The sequence below is a fragment of the Nesoenas mayeri genome (genome assembly GCF_963082525.1).
Source record: "Nesoenas mayeri genome assembly, chromosome: Z".
In the NCBI taxonomy this organism is placed as follows: Eukaryota; Metazoa; Chordata; class Aves; order Columbiformes; family Columbidae; genus Nesoenas; species Nesoenas mayeri.
The window spans coordinates 34,609,295-34,637,250 of record NC_137542.1 but is presented as its reverse complement, the minus strand read 5'-3'; the positions used below and the strand labels follow the sequence as shown (position 1 = coordinate 34,637,250).

The window sequence follows — 27,956 nt, the reverse complement described above, 5'->3', positions numbered from 1 at the left end:
CAAACAGTTTCTTTTCCACCTGAGATGGGACCTATTCGCATCTACATGTATGTAGCTAGAGTACAGATACCCACATGCTGGAAGTCAGTGAGACCAGAAACCACAACTAAGGACATTCAAATCTGGAGATGCTATAACTGAGGCTTTACACTGAGGATGCTTAAACACCTTTCCTGACTGGGGATAAATACAGATTTTTCACTGCCTTACCACAGTTATGTTTGGAGAACATGAAGGGTTTCAATGCTCACCACTGGCAGCCTCTAAAGTGTAGTACTTCTATTAAACACCTTCTATTCTTAGGCTTGCACCATACATGCTATTGAAGACAAGGATGAAGGAAGAGGGACAGAAACAAAGTTACCTTGAGAAGAAATAGTGTTGGGGTTGCACTGGTAGTATCTGCTGGAGAAGTGGATTAAAACTCTCTCTCGTTCCTGAGTTTCTCCAATAAGTGAAAAGGCTTTAAAGAAACTCCTATTAGAAGAACAGAAAAAAAGGCGAAACTAACGTGATAAATCTCTTTTTGCCTTACACAGTGCACAGAGCAAAGCACACTTCACAGTAGGAAGTATATAAGTACATGCCAGACATTTGCTTCCAAGAAGCCTTTCTAGGAAAATGGGCTATTATGCCATGTGCAGTTAATCCCACCATTATAGTAAATGAAGTAGGAGTTAAATTACCACTGGTCTCAGTCACAGAACATACAAACTAATAAGCAATCATACCACTTCAAGGAGCTGTTCTTATTTTTAATATTTTTCTTTTCTTTGGGGAAGGAACTTGAGCTGGTGTTGTTTATGCATGACAGACATTCAGGGTGTTCTCTGTCCTTGTCTAATTGTCTGTCACCCTGCAACTTTTAACTTTACACTCATTAGTATTCCCATCCAAATCTGAGAAGCTACTCCAGACATTGAAGCAAGGCCTGTGCATTGCAGACTCAGAGCCCATACCAAATGTGTGGTCCTCCTTCTGGTGGGTCACCTATCAGAATGGCCACGACCACACCAATGACCTTGTAGAGGGCAGTGTGACTACCTGACCTGGTGAAAACATCTGGGGAAGAGTGCAAAGGAGTTTTAACATCTCATACTGCACTTCAACAGAAGGAGGAGCGACCAGGCCCTCCTGGGTTCCTGACAGTCCAGGGCGCAGGCTGATGCAGCCAGTGAGCCTGTGCGAAGAGGCAGGACACATACACATCTTCCACTCTTCATCCAACACTTAATCACCCCTCCCTTTAATCACGCCACTATTCTTCCTGCTAGAAAAACTCGCCTCGCAGCCAAGGAACTTCTGCAAAATCCCCACATCCTGGAGCCAAGAGATGACAGTATAAGCCTATGCTCATTGTCAGGATGCTTCCAAGAAAAGCCTGAAAACACAAACTTTCTGGGTCCAAAGCAAGACAGCATACAAAATGAGTGCATAATAGACAATTTTTAAACACCCCATGAGACTCAAACTAACACTAGATCTGAAAGGTGTGGAATATGTTGCTGGAACATTTATGTCTATCTAGCCTGGACAAATAAACATTAATTTTTTTCTTTGATGTAAGGTCAGAGATGGACTGTACTTGCAATGATCTCACACCCATACAGAGCGTGATTTGCCTGGTAATAACTTAATTTCCCATGTAATGTATTGCAAATAACTCAATTCACAAGTAGGTATAACTGACTCTTCACAGGATCTTCCCTCTCTCCTCTCCTCTCCTCTCCTCTCCTCTCCTCTCCTCTCCTCTCCTCTCCTCTCCTCTCCTCTCCTCTCCTCTCCTCTCCTCTCCTCTCCTCTCCCTACCTCATGCCCCCATGGGACATTTTGACAACTAGCCATTTTTACTCTTCCTACAGCTCTGGCTTTTTCCAGCAACAGCCCCTGCCCACACCATGCACCAGTGACCTACACCCTCTACTCCTCTTCAGCACCTTTACACACCTCTGGAAGCTGCCTTGGAAAGGCAACTGATGAAACAGCATTTGCTACAGAAACAAGGCAGGTTCCTTGCTCTCAGAGCACAATGCTGTGGCCAAGGGCCACCAGGGCAAGTTTTCAACCACTGGGAGGACCAGGATGGACTTTGAGAGGGGCTGAAGCAGTGGTTCCACCTCTCCACCTCCTGCAGTCTGCAGAGGACATGAAAGATGCATTCAGGAGATGCATGGGTGACACAGGCCCATGATGTGGAAGCAGAGCAGGTTGACAAAGGAACAACCCTCCCCATGCCCCAGACTTGCTACCCACAGTGATACACACTGCACAACAGCCTCCCACAGCGTGGGGGTAGCATGGGTCTGGGCTGCCACCACAGGCTCCAATATGCTTAACAAACCACAGCCCGTCAGCAAGCCAGCAGCAACAGGACGGTTACCTCTCGCTCCCTACAAGCAGGAAGCAGCACGCCTCAGCTGCCCCAGGCTTCGGGATGATGCTCTGTCCCTGGTCTCTGCTGCCTGCTCAGGGTGTACAGCCGGCAGTGACTGCAGCCAGCCCTGAAATCTCAGCAAACCCCTGGCGTGTCCTAGTCCCACACGAGGCAGGGCATATTTCAGAGAAGGTCACGACTATTAATAATAACTGGAAATCTACTGGGAGCCGAGACCTCCTAAATATGTGTCACAAAGCAATTAGGTGTTGGATTTCACCATTTAAAAGATGTCTATATTTAGCATCGCACTTCAGGGCTGCTAAAACCTGAAAGGAGCCACAGACCTCCCACCACTCCAGCTGCTCCTGCCCTGTGCTGAGTGAGGGCTCCAGCTCCATTCCCCAACATGGGAGCAGCCAGTTCACTCTTCTGCAGGCACATTTCCACATTTCCACCTTTGGCAGGCAGGACTCCGGGCTTTTCTTGGGGTCTGCCATGGCCTCCTGGAGTCAGCAACCTGGAAATGCATTTGCAAGGGGACTAGCAAGTGCCTGCAGACCCGCTGGTTTTGTTTCATTAGAAACAAACAAACAAACAACAACAAAAATACCACAAAAACCAACCAAACAAAAAAACCCCAAAACAATAACGACAAAAAACAAAACAAAACAACAACAACAACAAAAAACCAACAACAACCCACTTCAGTAACCTCAGTCAGATGATTTAAACTCACTTTAAATCCCATTTAATTGTGTAGCCACTGCTACACAAACTTGGTGTTTCGCCTCCTAAGAAAAAAAACCAAACCCAACCAAACCAACACATTCTTGAGGCCTAATTCAAGTGTAAAAAGGAAGGAAAATTGAAGGGCTGGGTTTTCAAACACCCACACTGGCAGCTACCAAACTCTCAACAGCATTTTCCACGTGGAAGCTTTTGCTGTTCTGCACATTTTTGCGTGCCTCAGAGGGACATGGAGAGAGGGGCTGCCGAGCTACATGGGCCTGTCTTTGTGCACTGCAGTCAGGCAAAGCAAGCTCCAAAGGGCATCAGCCAAAAAGTCTGTGCAGCTCAGCTGTGAGCAAGAACTTCATTCCTGAGCAGCACCTGGCAGACTACAGGTCCCCTGTTTACCAAGTGACTTGTTATTTTTCTCCACCTCCTCTGCATCAAGGACCATCACTAAGCAAGTCCATCCAAAGACCTCCCTCTTCAGGAAACACCATGGCTCCAACAGCACTCCAGTGTATGGCAGCACGCCAAGCCAAACAGAAGAGAAAAGCTCCATCCCCAAAACACATCACAACCCTCTCTTCACCCTCTTTAGCACGCAAAGGACAACCACTTCAATCAAGTCAATACAGCAAATAGCACCATTACTGAAACAAGAACATAAGGTCTGCAAATGGGCATGTACCTGAGTGAGTAGTCCAGCGTCATGCCTGTGAAGTCAAAAAACTTAAGGTATTCTTCAGCCACAAGCTTGCTGAATTCGTTGCTTTAAACAAACAAATAAAGAAGTAAAGGTTATCATTCAAGATAAAACCTCTCCAGAAGCAGCAAGAACAACATGGCCAAAGGCCTTATATCAGCACATACTTTTTACCCAAATGCTTTGCCACATCAGAGCGTTTAAATCTGTCCAGATGGTAGAGGCGCTTAGCCAGGCGCCTGGCTGCTTCCAAATTGCTGCTGCTGCCATTGCTGAGATCATGGCCAAGGGTTCTGGTGGCATCTTTCTCCTGGAGTTCATTGCTCCCCATGGCAGCACTGGAATTTAACACCACATTCTGCAGTTCAGCATTGCTATGAGACAGAGAGAATATGGAAAGAAGAAAAATTAGATGACATTACAGTTTCAAGAAGGATTTGATTCCTCTTAGAATACAAAGCAATTAATGGTACAGAGGCAAGATTAAACAATACAGCAAATTCCACTTAATTGAAGGAGCTGGGTAGAACAGGGAGATTTATTTAGCAGTCATCAGAGGTTAAGAGAGTTTAACACGGAGACCCAAATATGGGCTTTCCAGCCCAGAAACACATTCTGCTCTGCACTCACCTTTCAAGTGTCCTGAGTGTTCACAACTCGTGCTTACTTCAGAGAGCTGTTGGCTATTATCAGCCTACAACTGCACCTGACAACACTGGCTCCTCATTTGCTTCTTGCACTAGTATTTTTTAACCCAGTTGCTTACTTGGCTTGAAGGGGTCCCTGTAAAAGTAGGCCATTAGCCAGTGTAAAGGCAAAAATGCCACGAGCAAGCCAGGGTGTTCAGTAGTCCAAGCTGACTCAGCACAAGTCCCTTCCTCATTCTTCCCCAGTTGCCCTGGAAACATTACAACTCTCCAAATCTAAAAAAACATCTGCAGAAGTCTCAGCAGCTTCCATGCCGCCCATGAGCAGCGGGCATCCCATGGGGAAGAACCGCTAGAAAAAGCAAGACTTGGAGCAAGGAATCCAGTTTGGGGAATGGGACTGAGACACAAGCCACCCAGGCCTGCCTACAGAACTGCTTGTTTTCCTCCTGCTCCCTTGTGGTGGCAATGATCTCCCTCACTGGCTGCTCAAAGTCAGTCTCAGGGCACTTTACATAAATCATGCATTTGTGGATTGCTCCCACCTCTATTACAGTAGGAAACTTCTGGCTGAGCTGTGTGTCTATTTTGCTTTCTCCCCGTAAAGAAGCAAGAGCCCTACACAACAGAAAGTGCATCCCCACATACACACCCCTGCACACTGGCAGGCTTTTAACTTTTGAAAAGCTTTTCTCATACACTGGCATGAAAATTCTTGCAAAATCTCAGCTTGTGTGTGTGTGTGTCTGTGTGTGTGTGCTCTTAACAGCATTTCTATTCTAAAAAACACACTATACAAAATTCTTTCCACTACATCTTCATTTACATATGGCTAATGAACTATCAGCAGGGGTCATGTGCAGGGCAGATATGAGTGGAATGAGTTAAAGACTACTTTAAACACAACACTTCAACATACCACAGTTTCATACACCACTGTAATCTTCAGGCTTGACAAACCACAGTTAGAACAACCGATCACTGTGCTCCAGTAACTCTTATCTAACCATTTACTGAAATGTCTGCTAGCCAATTATTCACCTTTTTCATACATTGTGAGCTTAAAATACGAATCTTCTGCTATTCTGCATGCCTCCTTCCACACAAATCATTACCTGTGTCCTACCTATCTTCCCATGCATGGTTCAAGAGAAGGAGGTGTGTAGTGCTCCTACAGGAAAGAGACTTACCCATTTCACCTTTTTTTTACAACCTCCTAGTACTGTTAGAACACTAAAAGTATCACACATCTGTGCTGTGGGTACAACTTTTTAACAAGTATCTAGGGAAAATAGACGTCTAACCTGTTCCTGCAAGTACTGGGGATTTATTTCAGTGTAAACAGTAAGGTGCTAAAACAAAAGGGGCTCAGCCTCAGTACTCCAGTGGTAAATTAATACTGTAAATACAATTCCAACAGCATTCCTGACCACCAGCTACTCTAGAAAACAAAAAAATGCCCCTCCTGAGACTGTTGCTGTGGGAAGTGCTTCCTCAGTCCTTTCTAAAAGCACTAGCCAGTGTCTGAAATTCTCTAAATTTGGTCTACTCCAAACTTGTGTTGAAAGTAAATTCCACAGTCCTCTGACAAACACACCAAGCAACTCCTTGTCCATTCCAATCAGGCACAACTGGTTTCAAACTCCCAGTTCTAACAATTGAAAAGAGCAAAGAATTACCAGGCGAGCTAACACATCTAGAGAGCCTTCCACATACAATGCTACTTCAACAGCCATGCCAACTTGCACAGCCTCACTCATAAATCACAGTCCTGTTTCACCACAGCTCTTTATTAAAGGCAATATTTATAGGCTTGAAAGATAGCCAAAGCTGACAAAAAACATCTGCACTCTGCTAGGAACTGGTGCACTACGGGAGTCAATGTTACTGCAAACCACCAAAAGTTTAGAAAGAAAGTGCCAGCATCTGCCACTTAGTGAAACAAACAGTATGGAAGTCCCAGCTTCTGTTTTGCCTCTCGGAGCAGTGGCTGGGATGTGAGGGAAGAACACCCAGCTATGCTGGTTTGACTGCAAATGAGTTCATTTCCTTCATGCAGTTAGAAGCCTTTCTTTTTCATAGCTAGCATGGTCATTATTTGGACTTAGCTTGACAACAAGAGATAACACCCCAGTACAGAGTTAATGTTTTTAATTGCTCTGGTCTGAGAGCCAAGGATGTTCTGAGTGCTCTGCCCACAGGTGTGAGGCATCAAGGAAGGGGGGCATGGATGGGGCAGAGCTTGACTGACATCCAGACTGATCAATAAGAGTATTCCATCCCATTAGCATCATGCTTTGTATTTAAGGAGAGCTGGGATCTTCCAGTCTCTCTCTCGCTTCTTTGTCTTCTTCGGTGTTTTTGTCGGAGCCAGGGGAGTTCCGTTTGGGACGTTGAATTAGGCCTTTTGTTGTTTTGCAGAGGTTTCTGGGCCCTTCTGCCTTTTATTCTCTTCTCTCTTCAGAATGAGCTGTTTGGAACCAGGTGCTGTTTCCTGAGACTGGCTGCTCAGTGTGGATGGAGTTCGTGAGGAATTGCATTCAGTATCTTTTATTTTATATTATATTCTATTTCTATTGTATATATATATATTTACTAGTAGTGTATTAGTATTTTGTTATTTTATTAAACTGTGCTTACCTCAATCCAAGTTTCTCCCTTCCCTTTCAATTTGCTCCCCTACTGGGGGGATGCAGAGGTTGTGAGTGAGTGGCTATTGTGGTTGTATTGCTAGCTCAGGTTAAACCATGACACCAGCAAAAAGGAGAGTGTGCTCTTCCCCTAGCTTGCCAAAATGAGCTGACAGGGTTGCGTAAGAAACCTTATCTTCCAGCCTTCCTGATTGTAAACTTCATCCTGACCTTAGGACTCTGTACGCGTATCAGGTCAAAGAATACGGGATGATTCCTTCAGTAATTCTGACAATTAATTAGCCTATTCCTTAATAAGTTAAAGAAGGCAATCAAATCAACAATATATGTTGCCTGTAACCTAAGCCTCTAGTTCAGGGAAAATGCCAGACTGTTCACATTTAAGTGAGACTTCTGTACCCATGTCACTGAAGGTTGAAGAAATATAGACACGCTGTGCATGACTACTGCAAGCTGCCTTCTGGACAGGTCATTTTAGCAGGGTCCAGAGGGTGTTACACAGGGGAAAGGCTGACATCCCACCTTCAGGTCTCTCCAGGCACACCATCTTCCATCCAAGCCTCAGTTTCCCCAGCTGCTGAACACAGATAGTGATACTTACCTCCTCTGTAAAATGCTTATAAAGGACTTTAATCAAGGGCTAGGAGCGACCAAGGCTGCAAATAGGTTTGTCTTCTGCAGTCTCCAGTTTCTACACATAAAGAGTTCACAGCAGCATTACAAGCTAAAAGGAGCCAAGAAAGTGCTTTATGATGCAGAGCAAGACTGGACACAGATTTCTCATGCACCTTTACTCTTTATCACATAAAAATGAGAAACCTCCACTGACAAAGGCAGGCTGAAAATGTAATAAGACTACATTCACCTTTATCCTGGATTCAGGGCCAAAAAGGACTGTAACAATACTACTGGTAACTGCCTGTACAGGAACGGCTCCTGATTTTCATCCAGAGACTCTTACTTCAACCTCTGCTATCAGAAAACACAGAAAACAGAATCTACAAGAAAACCAGATCTCTTTGATCTCACAGTGCATGAGTTGCAGCCAGAAACCAGGTACTTAAACCTTCTTATTTCTGACCCCAGCAATTTGCTCCTGACACATCCTCTGTCGTCTGCTAAAGCATCCTCAGGTTCACAGTGAATGCACAGAGGTTGTGACCACCTTATCCAGCAGAAATTACAGCAATTCAATAGACAGCTGCTACGATAAATTCAATGCCTTCTATCAGCAGCAGCTCCTCCTCCACAATCACAGACAAAACACGGGTAGAATGTAACATCTATAAAGTTGGTTTCCCGTAACACACCAAAACAGCTAGGCATGTTATAGTTTTCTTCAGTTATTACATTATCAAGCAGGTAGACAGTGATTTAGCTCCCCATGCTAAGGTATCTCAATCACGTCACACTCATCACTTAGCATATTTGATCTGTTCAACAATATTCCAGATTCACTTGTTGTCCCTGACCCCCATCCTGGGTTTCACCAATACTGAAACCCTTCACAACAATGTATGGTTGGGGAATGGCTGCAACTTCCAGGCAAAAACAGAGCAAGGCCAGTAACATAATAGTAAGGATACAGGCACCTCATATCTCAGTGATCCACTCTCCCAGTCTTACTAGGCTGCAACTGGAAACCTCAGCATGGGTACGTGCAGTTTCAGGTGCCTTAAACCTTGGGATGCTCTTCATTTTTTAGTAAATCCATGGGTAAAAAAAAATCATCTGTTTTGTTCCAAGGAAGAAAAGCATGTTAGCATTTTGCATTATGAGACAAAAACTCAGATCCAGCACAGACTAACTACCCCAGCCGCTAGCAAGGAGAAGATGTTCAGAGTTGATAGAGAGTGGCAGGGTGTGATAACTCAGCCCAACTGCTGTCCTCATCCCAGCCACGTCAGCAATCCCAGCTGGACACGGCCTGCAGCTCTTGCCAGACCAAAGCACAGCATATGCTCTGTGGCATATGGTCTCCGCTAGATGCACAGGGAGCAAATTCCTGAAGGAACACTAAACCACAAAGCATGTGCGTCCGGAGTGACTGCACTGGATGCACCCATTGCAGGGGGAGCTTGGAGGAGACAGAGCTGGGGCCTTCCCAGGTCTTTTTGGGAAGAAGAGAGGAGGAAATAGGAGGAAAACCAACTTTTTCTCTCAAATGAATCTGTACGCCTTTAAGATTGGCTTTTCTTCAAGGCAGGCTAAGTCAAGTATTTGCCAGCAAAGTTCATCAGAGCAAACACAGCAATGATTAAAAATAAGGAAGGGTGGAGAGAGGCGTTCTGGTGCACTGAAGCCAGGGCTAGAACAAATGTTGTTTTCAGCAGGGGTACAGCATCCATCAAAGAGTCATGTTGGGGCTGATAACTACTCTCTTCAGCACTGTGCAGGCCCTGTTGTTTCGCATGCGTTCACTCCAGGCCTTCCTCTCCTCCTGGTTCCAAAACAGAGGCATCTGGCCCCACAATGACATACCTGCTCTGTTCCTGAGGGGACAAACCTTAAATTGTGCATTCAGAAGAAAATACAAGTTTTGTGTCGTGGTAAACAGCCAGCACCCAAACTGCAGAATCAGGGGTCGAAAAGAACACGGTTGGACTAGATGACTTTCGAAGGTGCCCTCGAACCCAAACTATTCTATGCTTCTATGTTGCCATATCCTCTGGCTGTGAAAGCACCTTCTATTTCCAACTCAACAGCCCCGCAGCAGTGGGTCTCACCTCAAAGCGTGGGCAGGGACATCAAAAAGGCAGAAGCACTGAGGTGCCCCTAACACCAGCCCGGACTGCAGGAGGGGCAGACTGCCTGCTGCGAAAAGTCCTTCCCTGAGGGAACAAACCCCTGCCCTACAATCCTTTAGAGAGACGTGGATGCTCAGCCAGCAATATCCTTCCACATTTCACAGATGACCAAAAATTATCAGATGCAGGGACAGAATTTTGTTTCAAGGGAGCTAAAAAGCCATGCTTGAACAACCTGGCTCTGAAAGGAGTAGCCCCACCAGAGAATGGGAAAAAATCCCAGCAGCAGTGGGATGTGATGAGTCAGTTCCTGCTACAAATGGTTGACCACAAAGACACACTGGGAACAGCTCTGCTGCAGCTTTGCTACAGCTCTGAACCAGCTTCTGCAGGGCCAGGAGGAAGTACAAAATCACATCAAGCAATGATATACCTTGCCAGTTACCTCCAGCTCCAGGGCTCTTCCAAGATACAACTGTAGGAAGGGGAGAAAAATAATAAAAATAAACATTATACCCTTTCCAAGCAGATGAGTCACTGTGCTATTTTACTCCAAATGGTTTCATTAGCTTTGAAGTCCTACGTATGGATTCTCTTCAAAGACACACTTTGAAGTAGATCCCTCTTTGAGGACTGACAGAGCTGCACTTTGCTGCAACTCAATTCAGTGGGTGTCTTATGAGCACAGCATCAGCCAGGACACATGGTTTCTACAACCTTGAATGCTCACCAAGGATCCATTAAAAAGTACCTCAGCCTTGTCACCTCACACAGAGAGGAGCAAAGTAAAAAAATAACAAACAAGCCCAGTAATGTCCTATTGGTTACCACTAAAATACATATACAAAGTCAATTCCAGGGGCTGAAATGCACGTTGCTGCTAAAAAATAACCTCTTGCTCCCTGTAATCATCTTCCTTTTTCTTTGATTAAAAGAATTCACACCGTTTAAAAGTAGGGAGCTAACAGCTAAAGTGCTCAGAAAATGCCATTTCTAGTAGGCTTGCAGGACAGCAAGCACAAATGCTATATCGTTACGGGATCATACCACTAGGACATGAAGCCCTACGGCACACACGGACAGGATTACAGCCCTTCCAAGAGACAGTGTGTCCTTTATCACACAGGCACACTGGCCCGTTGCTACCTAAAGTACAAATGTTTTGCTAAAAATACCTGAGGTTTGATTCCCTTTTTACATCAAGCTCTCTACATTGCTGTGGTGGGGGTTAGCGGTTGAAAAGGATCTCTCACCACATTAATGCCTCCATGCCTAGAAAATGAAAATGTGACCCTTGCCACAAAGGGTATCCAAGGGCTCCTCCTGCAATAGGTGTTTCTAACAGATGCACTGATATGTAGACTAGTCTCTTGGATACAACAGGATAGTCCTAAGCTCAGGATCTGGCCCACCTGCCCCCAGACATGAGCAAAAATGAGACACAAAGAATGCACTGCACATCCATGACCTTGCTCAGAAAATAAGAGTTTTGGGAGCCTTTGCACTCTCTTCCCTGAGCCCACCCATCCCTTGCACCCTGCAGGTGCCAAAAGCCATCCCTGCACTCAGCACAAGCATGACATTTCCCCACCAGGCTCCTGCAAGTCCTCCAGCAGAGAAGCAAAACTGGGAAGCCAGCGGAGTACTTCCCCCCGGCTTGGGGCCAGTTTAACTGTTTGAAGACTGGCACAGGGAGTACGTATTAGCAGGGCAGCTGATCCTCCGAGGCAGGGAGCAAAACAGATGCATAAAAGTATGAGTTTCTATGCCTTTTGGTTGAGGCTTCTTTGCCTCAACCTTTGTACAGATGGAGCATGCCAGTGCTGGCAGTAGTACTGCACAAGAGCTTTATATTGCAGCCATGCAGCAAAATGAACCTCCTATCCTCAAAAGGAATAGTTAATAATAATAAAAGATAGATTTCTGCAATAAAGGAAAAACAACCACCAACCAACACACAGCTCACTCAGCTGCGCTAGTAAGAAGTCTGCACGCTACATTCCCTCTTCTCCACTGGTGCTCCAGCATCACATCCGAAGCTATACATGCCTCCACACCACCCCACCAGCTGCCAGGCTCTGCCTCTCTCTATCCCAACAGACAGACAAATGGAGAAAGAAGAGAGTTAACCAGCAATAATGTGGAGGAGGGCTTGACTGGCAGCAAGTCGTGGTTAATGGATGAGACAGCAGGATGCACTTCAGGACTGACTTGGAGCTGGCAAAGATACCTCGGTGAATGAAGGCTTCCTGACCTAAAAGGCTTTGACTTTCATGGAGATATGCCAACAGATGCCAGCTTAGAAGCTGAGCTGCTGACAGCTTTATACTGAGGCTCTTTGTGCAGCAAACTGATCAGCTGCTTCACTTCTTTTTGTTGCTCTTGCTTTCTGTCTCTGTCAGCTCCTGGATTTTTGTTTTGTTTGTTTTCTTTTCAGAGGAGGCTGGGAAGGGAAGAGGCGAAAAGTAAAGCAACTCTTTCTTCCTCAAAATAACAGTTTATTTAGGAATTGGAAGCAGTTTTACGAATTCTCCCTAAACTGGTGTTGCAAGCACCTCGCTAGGCAGAGCAAAGACAAACTCATATGCTTTATTTCTAGAGCCTTAGTGAAATGATGCCACCTTCCTACAGGGAATACCAAGGTGATCAACGTGGCTTAACATTTGTGAAGTTACTAAACTGTGCAAATCCTCACCTGCCAACATGCCACCAGTTTCAGAAATTTACCCCTGCTTCTAAGACAAAAACCACTTGCCCTGAATAACTTTCCTTACCCTGGGCATATGGATGGCAGCAAATACAAAGTACCACTTTCTGACAGCCCTTGCAATCCCAGGTCCCAGAGTTTACCACGAGCTGAGGCATGTCTGAAGGCCCCAAATTATCTGCTTAGAAACAAAGGGAGCTCGGTAGATTTCATGCTAAATGAAAAAATTCAATCAGGTCATCAGATGAGTCTTCAAAAGGGAAAAAAGTTCTACTAGACTGATGTTGGACAGGCAAATAAAGTAAACGAATAAAGGTTACATGTTAGATATTTAAGTACTGAGAGCCATATCTATATTGAAAATCAAATACAAGCTACCTTGCTCAAAAATACCACAGTAAAAACTAAAAAACAGAAGTATAATTGGCATGCAGGATACTGATAAACTGAGAAAATACCTAGAGAATCAACGTGGAGAAAGGGATCAAAACTGGGTTTATTTGTCAACAAAGTTTCCTCAAAGAAGGAATAAGCAGAATGCCACCTAAGAAACTGCTGGAAATTAACCATATGCAGAAGACAACTACTATGAGAGGATCAAACTATTAAGAGTAACCTGGCAGCCACTGGGAAGTGCAGCCTACATTCTTGTGTGTTTATTCTGAGAACCACCAGATTGCTTTCGGGAGTTTGTTTTCTTCATCTCTAGGAAAAAAAAATATAAAAAACAGGACTTGCAGAATTTGCTGAGCACAAGCAATCCTTTGAAGATGATAGCAAGTGGCAAATATTTAGCATTTCTGAGGATTAGGAGCTCAACACAGATTTTTTTTCCTCTCTCTCTGGATTTAGAAAAATCCTGGGAGATGTCCCACCAACAGCAACCACACCTTCAAAGACAATTCAGGAAAAGAAATACCAGAAGATATTTGGTTTTGTTTCATTTCTTGTTCTGACTGTAGCACATGAGGGAAAAAGGAATGGCAACTCTGCTATAAAGAATGCAGGAAAAAAGAAAAATCTGTCTTTAAAACCTGAAAGTAGGAAAGAAAGGTGGAGATCATCACCAAGAGAACTTACTACTTCACTTTTAGACACACTGATGCTCTGTCATTCACTGTATACATAGCAAAGATAACTCAGTTTTCCCTCAAGTACATCTTACTGTTTTGGAAATACGTCCCCTTCCTCCCACTCTGATTTGGTACAAACGATTGCATCCTGTTCAGGCGATGCAACTTGGGCTTGACGCCTGGGTGCCTGGGTAGCACCTTGCAGTCTTCCTGGTTGCCTCTGTGGGTAAGACTGAACTCCCCTATACCATCTCAACACAAGCCACTGACACAAGAAGTGACTGCAGTACCCGGAGTGCCGTGGTGGGGACTGCACTCCTCTGCAGGGATCACACGGAGGCAGGGGGACCAAACATAGCCCAAATGCTATACCTTCATTACCACTGCAAAACGTCATTATGCCCACAACCTGTGGGTCAGCACACTCCATGGATACCCCGTGGTGCCCTGCTACACAGGGAGGCTGTCTCAGCTCTGAAATCTCACTCACTTCCCCTCCTCCCTCAGTTCTCCCACCCCCACGTGGGGAAACTTAAGGCTACTTCAGCTGCAGAAATTTGCTTTTCCCCCAGAGGGATGATCATTACATACCCAGGAAAGAGAATAAGCCCTGCAAAAGACACTAAGAGCTGGAACCATTCCAAAAGGAAGGCAAGCTCCATGTCTTTCTCCCCAGGCTTCCCTCCTCCACTGGTCAGACACAAAGGGCACCTAAGCTGTGTTAGGAAAGGATTACTTGCAAAAGCAAGCCAACCTGTCCTGCAGGAAAACCCAGGGACCAGCTGACTGTCCCCCTGTCTCCTAAGGAAGCGCGGTGGGTGGCTGTCAGAGCAGGCATGTCGCATAGCTCTTGCCAGGACTTACGGTGTTTAATCATAGCCAGCAGCTGACAGGGAGGACAGCAGGGACGAAACATCCAGACAACCAGGAACCCATAGGAACTTGCAGCCCAGAAGCCTCTAATCATTTTGGTTTTGTTTTTTTTTTTTCCTCCTCTTTTTTTCAATTCTGAAGGCATGTGACTTGCCTTCACATACCAGAGCTGACCCCTCCCAGAACCAGCGATTTCCTAAGAGTGGAGAAGGATGTTACCCTCCTGCTTATTCATTACACGATTAGGCTTCCTTGCCATTATGCATTAAAGCCTCACGCCATCTAGGGTCTGCATGTCAGTTATGATCAGGATCCCTCCAGAGGGATGCAAATGGTGCGGTGCTGCTCAGCTACATCCTAGCAGGAGAGCACAGCCATGGGGAGCACCTTCTCCTCCTTTCCTAACTGGCACCCAGCTTACAATTTACAGGTGTAAACCATTAACTCCTTGCTCTCACATCCATCTCCACTTTTGTACTGGACCATGAAGAACTGCCAGTATTTCACTCTTTTCCTCCATAAATTAGAGCTGGTACTTGGAAGTATACTCTCTCCGCACACACTTTCCCACACATTTTTCATGTCACCAAAATACCATAGCACTAAGTCTTAGTTTCAGTTTTTGTTTGCTTGGGCAGGCAGCACAGTTTCTGGAAAATGGGTGTCATGTTTCTTCTCATGCTGCACCGCAACGTTGCACTGCTCTGCTCCCAAATCCCCCTGCTTCTCTTTGCACTTGCTACTATTCCCATGCAAGACCTCACACCTGCCTCCGTCCCTAAAGGACTGGTGTCCTCTAGCTGCTCTCCTGCCTGCACCCACCCTTCCGGGACTTCACAGGCTGCGGGAGCTGAGGCAGCCCGCGGCTCCAGGGGGTCCAGCAGCCCTGGGGCAGGCACAGAGCCCCACGGTGGTCTCTACGGGGAACAGCAGGAGAGCTGCTGCCCCGTGGGCCTGGGCAGCCCTGCCTGCATCTGGCAGGTCAGTGGTCTTGCCTTCCCCACCTCACTCTCCAGGAGAGCTTGACAACTTCGGTAGGTGCCCCTTGACGCTCTGCAGAGCCAGGCAGGAGCTACATGTGGGAAACTACAGCCTCAATGCAACCACAGAGCTGTGGCACCATAGAAAACAGAGACTAGGAGCAGAAGGCGCAACGATGCCACAGTGGCTACCACATGTGTATTGTACATGTGAAATTTCAGTTGAAAAAACAGGTCTGTGATTGCTTCCGGCAACACAACCATGCATGCAAACTCTTAGAAATAGTACCCACAGCCCAGGCTGTTATTTCTGGTTCACCTGAGCATCACAGTGGCACACCATCTTGATCCCTCTGCAAATTAGTCCCATGCAGCCCCCAGCATGCACACAGAGCTCCTCACCCACACACTGTAACACTGTGATTCAACATTGGCTCCAAAAATATAGCACACATGATCTGTTGGTCACCTGTACACTGTTGTAATACAACATGATATTGGAATATCATGGTGGGGAGTGGTTAATAAGCTTATTGTCTATAGGACTACCCTGTTGGGCACATTTGTGGCTGGCTGTGCTGCTGCAGTGACACTCTTTATCAGTGCCTACCTTCATAGAGTGAGCTCTTGAGGCCCATTACTAACAGGGCCCTGCAGCCTACAACAACAGAGCTTCTTAACAAATCCAATGTTGGGGGACACTTCTTTTTTTTTTTAATTAAAGAATTTTAAAATCCTCTGTTGGTTTATCACTATAGCTGCAAATTAAAACTAACTTAATTCTTAATGAAATTCATACTAAGCAGGCACCTAATGTGTCTTTGAGTATTATCTAAGCACACCTTGTCTTCCTGATAACTTCTTTCCTGATGAGCTGATGTGGGCCTTACTTGACAGTAGTTTCTAGCTACTAGAAGCTGCAACTACAGGGTAATCACATCTGGGTCTCGTATGTGCTGCTTGTCCTCCTGTGCCCAGTCCTAAGGCAATCTCTGGTTTCAATACAAGTACGGAGCTGCAAGTGTCAGGACTGACTTTAGTTTCTGGTTGTAGCAGATCAGCAGTCACTTACTGACTACAGGCACAAAGCAGCTCTGGGTCATACAAAATTTAAACACCTTTTTTCCAGCAGGATTGACAGAAAAAATATTCTAAATTGCTAAGTCTTTCTCCCTGTTCATCTAAGGGAACACCTTCCTTAATTCATGAAGTTAGGAAAAGTTCTTCTGCTCAAAAGACTTATTTCATGCTAGTGAAAAAGCAATAAAATAGATAAAAGACGTCCCACCACTGCCTCCCAGGAAAGCTCAGACTAGACTAGTCCCATCTAAGGGCATAGTCTAAGGAGTCTTAGATAATGTCCTATCCCTGGAGGATGGATACCCGATGCACATTTTTCACTCACTAGGTCCCTCACCCCTCCACAGATTACTGCTTTTGTCTTGACCCCCCAACTTAGCCTGTTGTTGCCTTTCTCCTGACCCTCTCTAACAACACACAATGAGGCTCATGGTTTCCACAATTACACAGTATTTTCTGACCACTTAGACTAGTTTTTGCTTCTCACATGACTTTTTGCTTAATAGGTTTTCTTATCTCTACCCAAATGGAAATTATTAACATTTTTGCAACACTCTGTCCTCTCTCAATCAGCAACTAGTGCAAAAACAAAAGAAGGAGCTAGCAGTCTCTAATCCTGTGAATGCAGTGGAAGTAAAACCTTGTCCTGGCTGAAGTAACCAGTAAAACTCCAACTGACCTGGAAAGAGGAAAAGCTATGCCCAGAGACATACCTGTGACATCCAAATAACGAACTGCATTTGGACAACTCAGCCATGTACACAGGGTGTTCTTGTTCTTCAAACTGCTGCCACCAAATTCAAGTATAACTGAAGATGAACAAGGTTCACCTGTAACAAGTAACTAACTCCTTCAGGTCCCAGAAATGCAACAATACCAGTCAGCCCTTTATCAACACAAGTTATCACCTACAAAACCTTCATAAAGTAAATTTGCACTTTTCTAATGAATGGCAGGTTTGGATAGCTCAGTTCTCTCCTGCAGCTCGCTCTGTTACAGTGGGAATTATTCTATGTAGAAAATATGCAGTGTTGAAACAGGCAAAACTACATTCTCCGACAGTCTGCTGAAGTAAACATACACTGGGAAATATCAGCAGGCACACAGAAAGCTCACCCACTGCTTTTACCTTTCCAAACGAGGGACTTCTGTGACGTTTCCTCTGAAGAGCGTTTCGCTGACATCCCTTAAGCCATTGGCGATGCCTTCACCACAGCCCTTCACCTCCCCATCAGGGGGAAGCTGCAGGACATGTGGCTGCCCCAAGGCTGATGTCTGATCTAAGAACTGGCCACCCTCCTTCATGCGCTGCTGGATCATGGGAGTGAGAGGCATCTCAAAACTGAAGAAGCTATCGGGCTCTGAGTACAATGTCTCCAGCGACTCCGCGCTGTAGTATAAAGATGCATTGTCCAGGATGTTTTCGAACTGTGAGCTGTACAGATCAGTGGAGACATCAGAGTGCCTCTGTCCAAGGACATCTTCATATCCTCCCATGGCTGCTTCCCCCTCCTCCATCATCCTGGAAATTAATCAGAAAGAGCTTGTTTAAGCTGGGGGGCAAGGTGTAGACCTGCAGGTGAACCTCCTCACCTTCCACATTTGCAAACAGAAAAGTTAATGTGGCTTTGTGAAGGAGAGGACACTGCGGGTAAAATGCTAGTTTCTCCTTGCACCACTGGAGTTCATGACTGGCACCATCTCCCTCTCTGGAGACATAAAAATAAACCATCTTCTGGGTAAAAGAAGGGGGGCGGGGGAAAGCCTAATATTGCCTGAGAGATTATAACATCAGCTGCTTATGTGCAACAGAGAAGAGCACACACAAGTGCATAAGGTCTTTGCTAGCACCATGACAGAGGCTGCACAGGTCGGAGGTGTGCACCCAGATGGGGCCTCTGCTCCCAGAGGACAGACTGCTGGCCCTGCAGTCCTAGGGCTGGGTTCTCCAGTGAAAGGCTGGAGGAAATATTTCCAGAACACAACAGGAAATAAGTGCAATTGAAAACCTGGAGCCGGGAGAACCAGATTTGAAGAGGGAAGACTAGGCCTGCTTGCGAATGCACAGAGGAAGCCGTAGCATCTGCCTGCAACAAGTTTTCTTCTCTGCTGTCCCAAATACTACGGGGTTTCTCACGACATGTGCCAGGCATCAGGACTGCCCACGTGAGCGATCTCATACGTTAGCCAAAGGAAAACTCTGCGAATCCTGAGGTGCAGAGGCTCCCTTGCTGAGATCCTATTGTTTCAGCAGCAAACACCCTGCCAGGTCAGAGCTGGCATGGTTTGCTCAGAGCACAGTGATGGGACCCTTTGCTTTGTTACAGATGTGCATCAGGAAAGGAAACTCAGCAAACTGGGATGCTCTTGTGAAAAGCTGTGCACAATTTTTGAAATATATATAGGTGAAATGACATAAACACAGATATATAGATAATATAGAAAGCACACCACAGCATTTACTCTCCTATAACGTACAAAGCCTTGGGTAAAACATCTTTATTATTTGACCTCTGAGAGGTGCTTGCACCATTCTTGCACAAACTCTGCCTGAAACCAGGAAATCTGGCCAGGTGCATATGGCCAGGCCTGCATGCTGACTATATTTAATTACATGCCATGTTGGGATTCCAACTACACCTACTACAGATGCTTCATCACACAGCCATTACTCTGTAAGCAGCAAGAGACATCTTTACATTTCCAAAGCTCAGATGGACTTCGAACTTCAGCAAGGTTGTGCGGACGGAGTTCACTCCCAACTTCACGCAATCGTCACCACCAGGCATGAACTGCTACCATTGCCATGACACCACAGGCAGCAGAAAAACATTCATCGTTTGTCATTAGGTCCTAAAGGGTAGGCACATGCCACATGCTTGGGATGAGAGAAACCCCATCTGTCCCCAGTGCCCCCACACCCCCCAGCACCACCTCACCTGCCCTGGCCTCTGGGCATCTCCTCCTCACCGTGGTTCTTCTTGTCCTTCACAAAAGGTACACCCTCCCCACTTTCACCAAGCAGCTCCAGAGGAGTAGCTCCAGAGGCAGTGGGTCCCAGCCTTGGGTCCTCACAGACCTCGCTCCAAGCGCTATCTGGCAAGGAGACCAAGCCTGGGGAGACCATTGGTGGCGCAGGGTGCCTGGAGGTTTTGGGGAATACCTTCCTCTCCACAGACACAGACTCCAGCAGTGAGTGCTTCTTTCTTTTCTGCTCCTCGGCTTTTTGCAGCCATAAAATCTCCACCCCTTGAAATTCTACATGTTTGCTCACAGCTGCCTCTTTAGAGAGCCTCCTCTCAGGACCCATTTGCATTTTGCCTTGACTATATGCTGAAAACTCCTCAAAATGCGCCCACCCTTCCACTCTGCTGGCTGCTTCCAGGTTTGTCACAGATGGTCTATGACAGCTTGTCTCCTGTACTGCGTGGTCCTCCTCAGCTTCATTATTGACGGCTTGCAAGGACTCAGACTGCTTTTCTTTAGTCCATATTGCAGCCAGATCTTTCTCCACGATCAAATGCATTTTTTCCTCAGCTGTTCGTTCAGGTGGAAGAGGCATGTCTGAGGGTTTTTCTTGGCCTGCTGAAACTGGTTCTCTGGCTGCCTGCACATTTTGGCTGCCAGTGACAATCTTTTTTTCCATTTGCACCTCTGAATCAAGAGAAGTATTTTCTTCCTTTTGCGCCTTTATTGCTTTCAGCTGTTGGGAGATTTTCATAATCTCTGGTAGGTTACCTACAGGCTGCAAACCTTCTCCAGGGATGTGCAGCTCTGCTGCCTCAGTGTCCAGTCTCGAATTGTCTGCAGGAGCCACATGCTGAGGAAGGGGCCTGCTGGGTACGCAGGAGTGACCGTCCCATCTTTCAGGGCTGCATGTCACAGGCCCTGCCTGGTGTGGCAATGAAGCCCTCGGCACGTCTCCACTTGGCTCTACGGTGCCATACTCTGGAAATTCATTGATGATGGTATGAGGGAGAAAAGTGCTGCTTCCATGGCCACTACCTGCAAAGAAAAAAAGAGAGCGTGGGTTTATCTATCATGTGCATAAGCAAAAAGCTTGGTTTCCCTTCCTAGCCCTCTCCTAACATAAAACTATCCTCTTCCCTGCAGGGAAGATACCATTCGGTTTAACTCACTTCTGCATGCTCTCACACTGCAGTTATCCAGAGCTGGTCCTTTTACACAGGAGTTTTTAGGCAGCCCTACTTTGGGAGTGTGCACTGCCAGAAATGTCTGTTACACTTTTGAAAGGGTCCCAGTGGCCCATGAGGCCACAAGCAAGGCACAAAGGCTGAATAAAGCAGATATTCAGAGGTCTGACATCCATTCACAGCATGCACCATGCATCTTGGTTTTATTTTTAAAAAATGGTTTTAGGTCATTTTCACTTGTAAAGCTGAAACACTGGGAAGATAACCAGCCACACCCCGTATATTCCACAGCCTTGACAAAATCAAATAGTTAAATTACAAAGCAATTAATGAGCAATTCATCTTCCTGCCAGCACTACCCTCTTCCTTTAACAATTCAGGTAACTGAAAGTTGAGTTGCAGTGGTGTACACATACTGAGCAGTTCACATTTTCTGTTGCAGCAAATTCACCACTGCACAAAAAGCTTGCTACCCCTCCCCTTGTGCTGCTTTTCCAACTGATGTAAACAAAGCAGGGGTGAAAACAGATGGCCTCATTTTCTAAGCACCGAGCACCCAGTGGCTCTCATTGTTGTGGGGTAACAGAGAACCAGCTGTCCTCAGTGGCTCCCATTGTTGAGGGGTAACAGAGAACCAGCTGTCCTCAGAGGGACCTCATGGATGACACAATTACAGATAGTTGGCCACCTTATATCACACTCCAAGGAGGAACTGAGCTTTTGGGAAAACAAACAAACAAACAAACACAAACAAACAAACAAAAAACCACAAACCAAAACCAAACCAAAACAGCTGTACCCTTGCTGTACCCTTCTGAAAAAAAAAAAAACAAACAACAAAAAGGCCTGGAGTATAAAAGTGCTTTAAAACAAACAACAAGGGGCACAGATCCAAATACCTACTCTGAAAGACATCAGGGGCAAAGGCTCTGAAACCAGACACCAACTTGCATGTGGATGCTTTGCCCCATTCAAGGTATGTCTTGAGGTTCTGTGTTGCAAACCAACACTCATCTTTGCACCAAGCAGGCTGGCCACAAGCCACTTCTGAGGAGGCAGCCATGTAGCTGTGGCTAATAACAGGCTGAGTTCAAGGTGACAGGGAGGATAATTTGACGCAAGCTCAGCACTGCACTAATGTGGCCATCTATCTGCCAGTGGTTTGTAAAGATGAGCAGCAGCTCACATCTGCCAGCTCACCTTCCGGTATATTTAGCCACAGGGCAAATACCACATGCTGTGTGTGGTGCAGGATCAAAGTAACAGACTCAGGTCATGCCAAACCACAGTCTCTTCCCCAGCAGGTTATCCAGACATCTCCATGCTGTTGACTTAATCACTCCATGATAAAACTTCAGTAGGTCAGGTTTGATGTAGACTATCTGGCTGCTGTTGAGAACAGGGACTTGACAGAGCAGGGACCTTTTCTCTGCTGCAAGGTCCCAGGGAGCAGGCAGAAGCATAGATGCCCTGCCCTGTTCTGCATCACCAGCCTGCCTTCATAGTAGAGTTTCCAAGACACAGGTGTGGATGCACAAAGAGAGTCTGAAAAAGAGTGAGGTCCGTCTCCCCACATTTCCAGCCACGGTGCTTTTTCGAAGTGTCCAAAGCCTCAGAAAACAGCCACTTGTGCACACAATTCAGCCATGCAGTGCTTGGGTGTATCCCACCCACTTCATGGCACTGGTGCCAGGCTGCTATGAGGAGACACTTCAGCCACGACAGACTCATGTACGATAATCATGCTATGTGCCTGCAACGTCCCTACACCTATTCCAGGACCAGTCCAAGCCAACAAAAGGCCCCAGCTTGCCACGCTGCAGCCCTGGTCTGCTCTCAATGCAGTAGCATTAGTGCTCACTGCTCTCTCAGCATGATTTCAGAGATGGGACTTTTTAAGAGAGAACTGACAACAGGGAGCCTGTCACTATAGATGCCAATATAAACCCTTCTTGGTGCACACAGTTCCACCCATAGCAACTCTCACTTGCAGATCTATAAGTGGGAGGTGCCCCAGCTGGGATCGCGCAGTTACCCTAGCACCAGGGGGCAGCACTTGTCCATGCCACTGCCTGGGCCACATACTCTGGCTGCATCCCGAAGGAAGGCTGGGACCTCTTGTGCCTCCCTCCAACCCACACACACCCTTCCTTGTTGGAAGGAAGCTCAGAGCATCACCAGCCCGGCCCCTCAAGGGGCTGGGATGCAGCCAACATGCACTGGAGGCCAAGCGCTGACAAGGCACTGCACACAGACTCTGCCAAGAGGCCAGGCTCGTCTCTGCTAATTGCTGTCTTAGCTTCTGAACCCACATGAGCGAAACAGAGCTGGTCTTATTTCTGGTGGTGAATGCTAAATACACTACATTGCTGTGCATCCCCATCTGCCTCCAATGGCTTCTGCTGACACTGGTAAGCACACTTCTGATTTACTTCTCTTCCTGAACTTCATCCCAAGCAAACTTACCCACCGGCAAGCCCAGCAGACTCCAGAAAAGGTACACCTACAGAGCACATACACACATATACGGGCACAGAGAGACGTGCGGGAGGAGGGAGCGCGCACACAGGTACTCCTCTCTGACACACTTGCAAGTCGTGTTTCAACCTGGGCAAAAGACAAGCACCTTCACAGTATAAATTTAAGGCCCTTTCTCCAGTGCTCTTGTCTGGAAGGACTGCTGCTGCTCCACATGCGAGCACAAGTCAGCAGGATTCTTGCTTTCACAGTATCCTGCAGGAACATTGCCTAATTCCCTGCCTGATTAAAAAAGATTCACACATGGCACCAAAGCAGCTACCACCATGCACATGACTGCCGAGGTCTCCACTCCTTGGGGTAAACCACCAACAACTGCCTCCTGCTCCTAGAAGGTGCAAAGCCTTTCCCTTTGCTCAGAGAGCTATTTCAGGTACCATAGCTTAGAGGAGCTTTAGCTCTTTAAGGGAAACTCCTCCCTTAATCCCATCCACCACCACAGCATCATGTCTTGCTGCAGTTACTGGCATATCCTGTCCAACCCCATCCCCCAACATGACTGCATTACAAACAAGGCTAGAAAGGCAACAACAAAATTTAAGGACTGCACTGAAGATGAGCAGGGAAAAAAATACTCATCACCAAACAAACAAAGGACACACACTCTCAGGTAACACCGATTTCTACTTTGCGTTGAAGGTGGCTTCTTTCGACAAATAAAAATAAATTAAACGGAAAATGGAGACAGAAAAAGCTAAAATAGAAAGGGGGTGAGTGGCTAGAAAACTGAGACCGGGCAAATATAACCTAACAGCAGTTGGCAGCCTTTCTGATGACTAGATGTTGAAAGAATTCATTACTTAAATCAGGCACAGATATATTTCATAGATAAATAACCATTTCATGTCAACCAAGCTTGTCTACAGCATAATAAAAGGAAATTCTAGGAAGAAAAACACAAGTTACAAGCATAGACAGACATTTTGTTTACAGGTACATTTTACAAAAGAATGGTGTGAGTGTCTCTCTCTATACAGTATATATATATATATATATATTAGCTAGCTCAAGAAATTAGATATATTTGCTTGAACAGTCTCCTTACTCACAGAGGTTACTGTAGCTCCAGCAGTTACCCATTGGTCAAAGAAATAAAATGCACAGATCATCAGTTTATCTATAGCGATACCAGCTAATTCAATTGCTGCTGTTCTAGTCAACTGGAATCAAAATAGTTTCAAATTTCCTGGCAGCTGCTGCCCTGCACTGCACACAATGATGTAAATGGATGCTTTCTGAGTATTATGAAACTGATGGGGGAACTGCAGTCTCGTTCAGTCTATCGCAGGAGCTAAGGAGTCCACCTTGGCAGCTTGCAGGGGGGAAGAAAAATTTCCTCCAGCAAGGCTGCCTGACAGTATGCCAGGGAGACGTCTGTGCTTAGCTGCCGTTTATTATAACTGCATCCTTGAGGGAAGAAACAGTCAGAATGGCAATGCCGAGAGTCGTGTGCTGGTTTCAGAGCATGAGGCACCTGATGGCGTTTCAGCATTACTGAATGGGAAGGTTTCACAAAGCAGCCCAGTCTTGCATTTTATTTCTCTGCAGCACATGGGTGAGCCTGCATGCAGTGTCACACCAGTTATGCTTTCTTGGTACCAGAATTTCTTGCCTTTAGTTGTAAAAGGCAAATTAGGCTAAGTGGGGGAAAAAAAAAAAAGCATGTGTTAAGAGGAAGCGAATCTCTAGGTGACAGAGCTTAACGAACAAATTACAGGACTTACGGCATTATATCATTATTGCAGCCTGTCAAAGAGGGGGGGGTCATACATGTCTCCTTGTCCTGCACTCTCTCAAGTTACAACTTCTGTGGTACCTAAAACTACTCCAATTTATAAAGCAGTGCCTGCACACACCAAGGCAGAGTGGCCTCCCCCAATAGGAGGGGAAGGATGCTGCACAGTTACTGGCAGCCTTGTGCAGCAGCCCTTTTTCCAAATGATGTAATTGTCCGTGCCACAATAGGTCCTGTCTGGGTGGCAGACATCCTTCGTTAGCCAAAGCCAGGGGATTAGCATAATGCAAGCACCACGCTTTTGTAACTGGATTGCAAACTGGGACTTCGGACTGGGCGCATGGTTTTCTGCAGCTTGCAGCTGCTGCAGGCTTCTGTGCAGTTCGTTTGCCTGGGGTAGTGGAGCCAGGCCTTCACCCCTGCAAAGTTATACTGGCATTATGCAAAAATAACAAGTTGGTAGAAACGGGGCAGCTGAGTGAAGGCCAGGGTAGCAGAGGGAAGAGATAGGGGAGACTTGCCTAGAAAATAAGCCCTGGTTAAATGCCTCTGCTGCCTTAGCAAACACGCAGGGAAAGTGAAGGGGATCAGAGACCAGAAAAAGTGACTCTGTTGGCTGAGAGCCCTCACACGAAAAAGAGACAACTGGAGGGGGTCCCTGGTGCTCAGCAGGAGGTTTAACACAGACCTAGCAGCATGCACAGGCAGTATGCGCCTCACACTGTCCTTGAACACTTGAACAGCCAGGTGTGGCGTGGCAGCCAGCAACTCAGAATTACCCTGAAATTAAACCAACTGGTTCAGGGAAGAAAATAATCCCCCTGCAAGCACCCAGGGGCAGAGTGTTGCTCAGCAAATACTGCACCCATGGCTTTTTGCACACTGGAAGAGTTTATGAGAGAAGTACTCCTCGCCACTATTCTTGCATAGTTCCATAAATTCTCGGTTTTTTGGACAACCAGAGGCTGTGTTAGGTGAACTTTTAGTCTGCCACCAGACAACCATGCCCATACTGAGTAAATTCGTCATGAATCTCTCTGCTAGCCAGGTCCCAGTACCTGGAATCACGTGGTAATGTGATGCCTGAGTTTTCATGGCTTTTAAAACAGAGAGTGATAAAAGCTGCTAGGTTAAGAATGTAAATCCTGAGCATTAAGACAGCAGTGACCAAAACAACATGTAAGATACCTGAGTCACTGTGTGTCTGTTGGGGGAGGGGGATTTTTACAAAATTGCAAAGCTTCTAACCCTGTTCCTGATGGAAAGCCTTTAGTAAGCCATGCTGTGACTTGGTTGCCTAAGATTTTAACTATTTTCCAGTGGTAACCAGAACTTGGGAGCACTTGTGTAACACCAACCACACTGAACTAAGAGTCCTCCAGAGAGACCCACACCTTTCCCTTGGCTTCAGGAAGGATGGCACCTTGCTGCAGGAGCTCACAGGCCTCCAGTGAGCTCAGAACAGGACACAGTCCAAAACTAACATGCAGCATTTGCTGGAAGGGTTTAGTGTGAGGGATTATCCACTACAAATGGCTGTATGGGCCACAGATGGTCTGTGAGATAGCTCGGTCCCAAGAGTCATTCCCTGAAAAGCGAAAGGGTAGAGCAAAACAGCTGCTAGCATGAGTGGGAACAGGAGGGAATACAAAAGGGAGTATCTGGGCTCCTCATCCAGATGTAAAAGTGTGGGTGAGTCTTACCATAGCTAATGCAATTTTCTTCTTTAAAGCCTCACCCCAAGTGACGTGGCTGTGAGAATCTCAAGTTTTGGTTTAAGACTTATGTTTGGAAAAGACTTCAACACAAAATTCCAAAGACAGATCCAAAAAGAACCTGAAATTTTCTGTTTTTCCATTGCTGTGATTTAGAAAGGAAGCAGCTAACAGGTGTTTTTCTAAGTGTAGATACACACAGTGATAGCAAGAATTACTCTAAAAGTTCCATAGAATCCTTCAGCTGAAAGAGCAAACTTCTGGAGCAGTGACAGCCCACAGCTGCTTTGACATTCGCAGTGTCTACAAAGACTGCCCAGCCTCTCAGAATCCTCTTGTACTTAATGTTACATATTTTAAATATTGTATTTTTAAAGAATCTTTTTAAAAAATCTCTAAAGTCCTTCAAATAGAACTATCTCTTCAGAAAAAAAAATATATCACCAGACTTTGAGCAAGCAACAATGGCTTAAAAAAATGCCACACTACTATTCACAGATCTCAGAAACTCTGGATCTTAGCAGTAGCCTCTGAGGAAACTAGGCACACCCACAAAAAAGAATGTCCTTTACTGTTATTTCAGGGTTCAGGACCAATTTGCCAGGCTAAAAGAAAGCTTGCTAGGCAGTCCTCAAAGGACCTCAAGAGCTGGATATTGTTACACACCCAGCTAGAACAAAAATAGGGCACAGAGGGACATGTGTGTCTCCTAGGGTCCAAGTATTTGCTGCTAAAGGCACAGCAGGACATTGCACGGTAGCTTTTCAGCAAGCTTGCACAGTGAATGAGATCCCCTTCCTCAGGAAGCTGGACAGAGTTAAATAAACAATGCGGAAGTCTAGAGCAGAAGGCACTTGTTAAAAGTGGTGAACTGTGAACAGGAAAAATACTTGCTGTACCCTGTGTTACACTTTTTACAGTGCCATACCAGGCCAGAACTACATCTACCCACATAACTTTAATTAAACACATTCTCCATGTTCATTATCAAACCATCGCCAGCAGCAGGATAACATGCATCTTCTCCCTCAGAAAGCTTCAGAGATGAATCAAAGCTACACCACGATGGAGGGCTTGTGCTGCCCGTCTCAGCAGGTGATGGGGCTGATGCCAAGAAGAGCAGAGGAGCAAAGCCCACAGTGACAACAAGCAAAAATGCAGCTGTGCCCCACCATAACCACCTACAGCCAGCCCACTCAGCTGGCTGAGCCTCTCCTGTTGTGCCCACTGACCTGGATGCATCA

General features: G+C 46.0%; 1 protein-coding gene across 1 annotated transcript in view; it reads right to left on the bottom strand.

Moving 5' to 3' along the window:
- The window catches only part of PSD3 (pleckstrin and Sec7 domain containing 3), a gene marked incomplete at both ends in the record, with an annotated part of 104,206 nt that overhangs the window by 58,198 nt on the left and 18,052 nt on the right, over positions 1-27,956 (bottom strand). Inside the window, 5 exons of the mRNA XM_080362419.1 lie at positions 365-477; positions 3,798-3,878; positions 3,980-4,186; positions 17,700-18,092; positions 19,510-20,571. Coding sequence (XP_080218545.1) covers positions 365-477; positions 3,798-3,878; positions 3,980-4,186; positions 17,700-18,092; positions 19,510-20,571 — 1,856 coding nt within the window. The remainder of the gene's footprint in view (positions 1-364; positions 478-3,797; positions 3,879-3,979; positions 4,187-17,699; positions 18,093-19,509; positions 20,572-27,956) is intronic.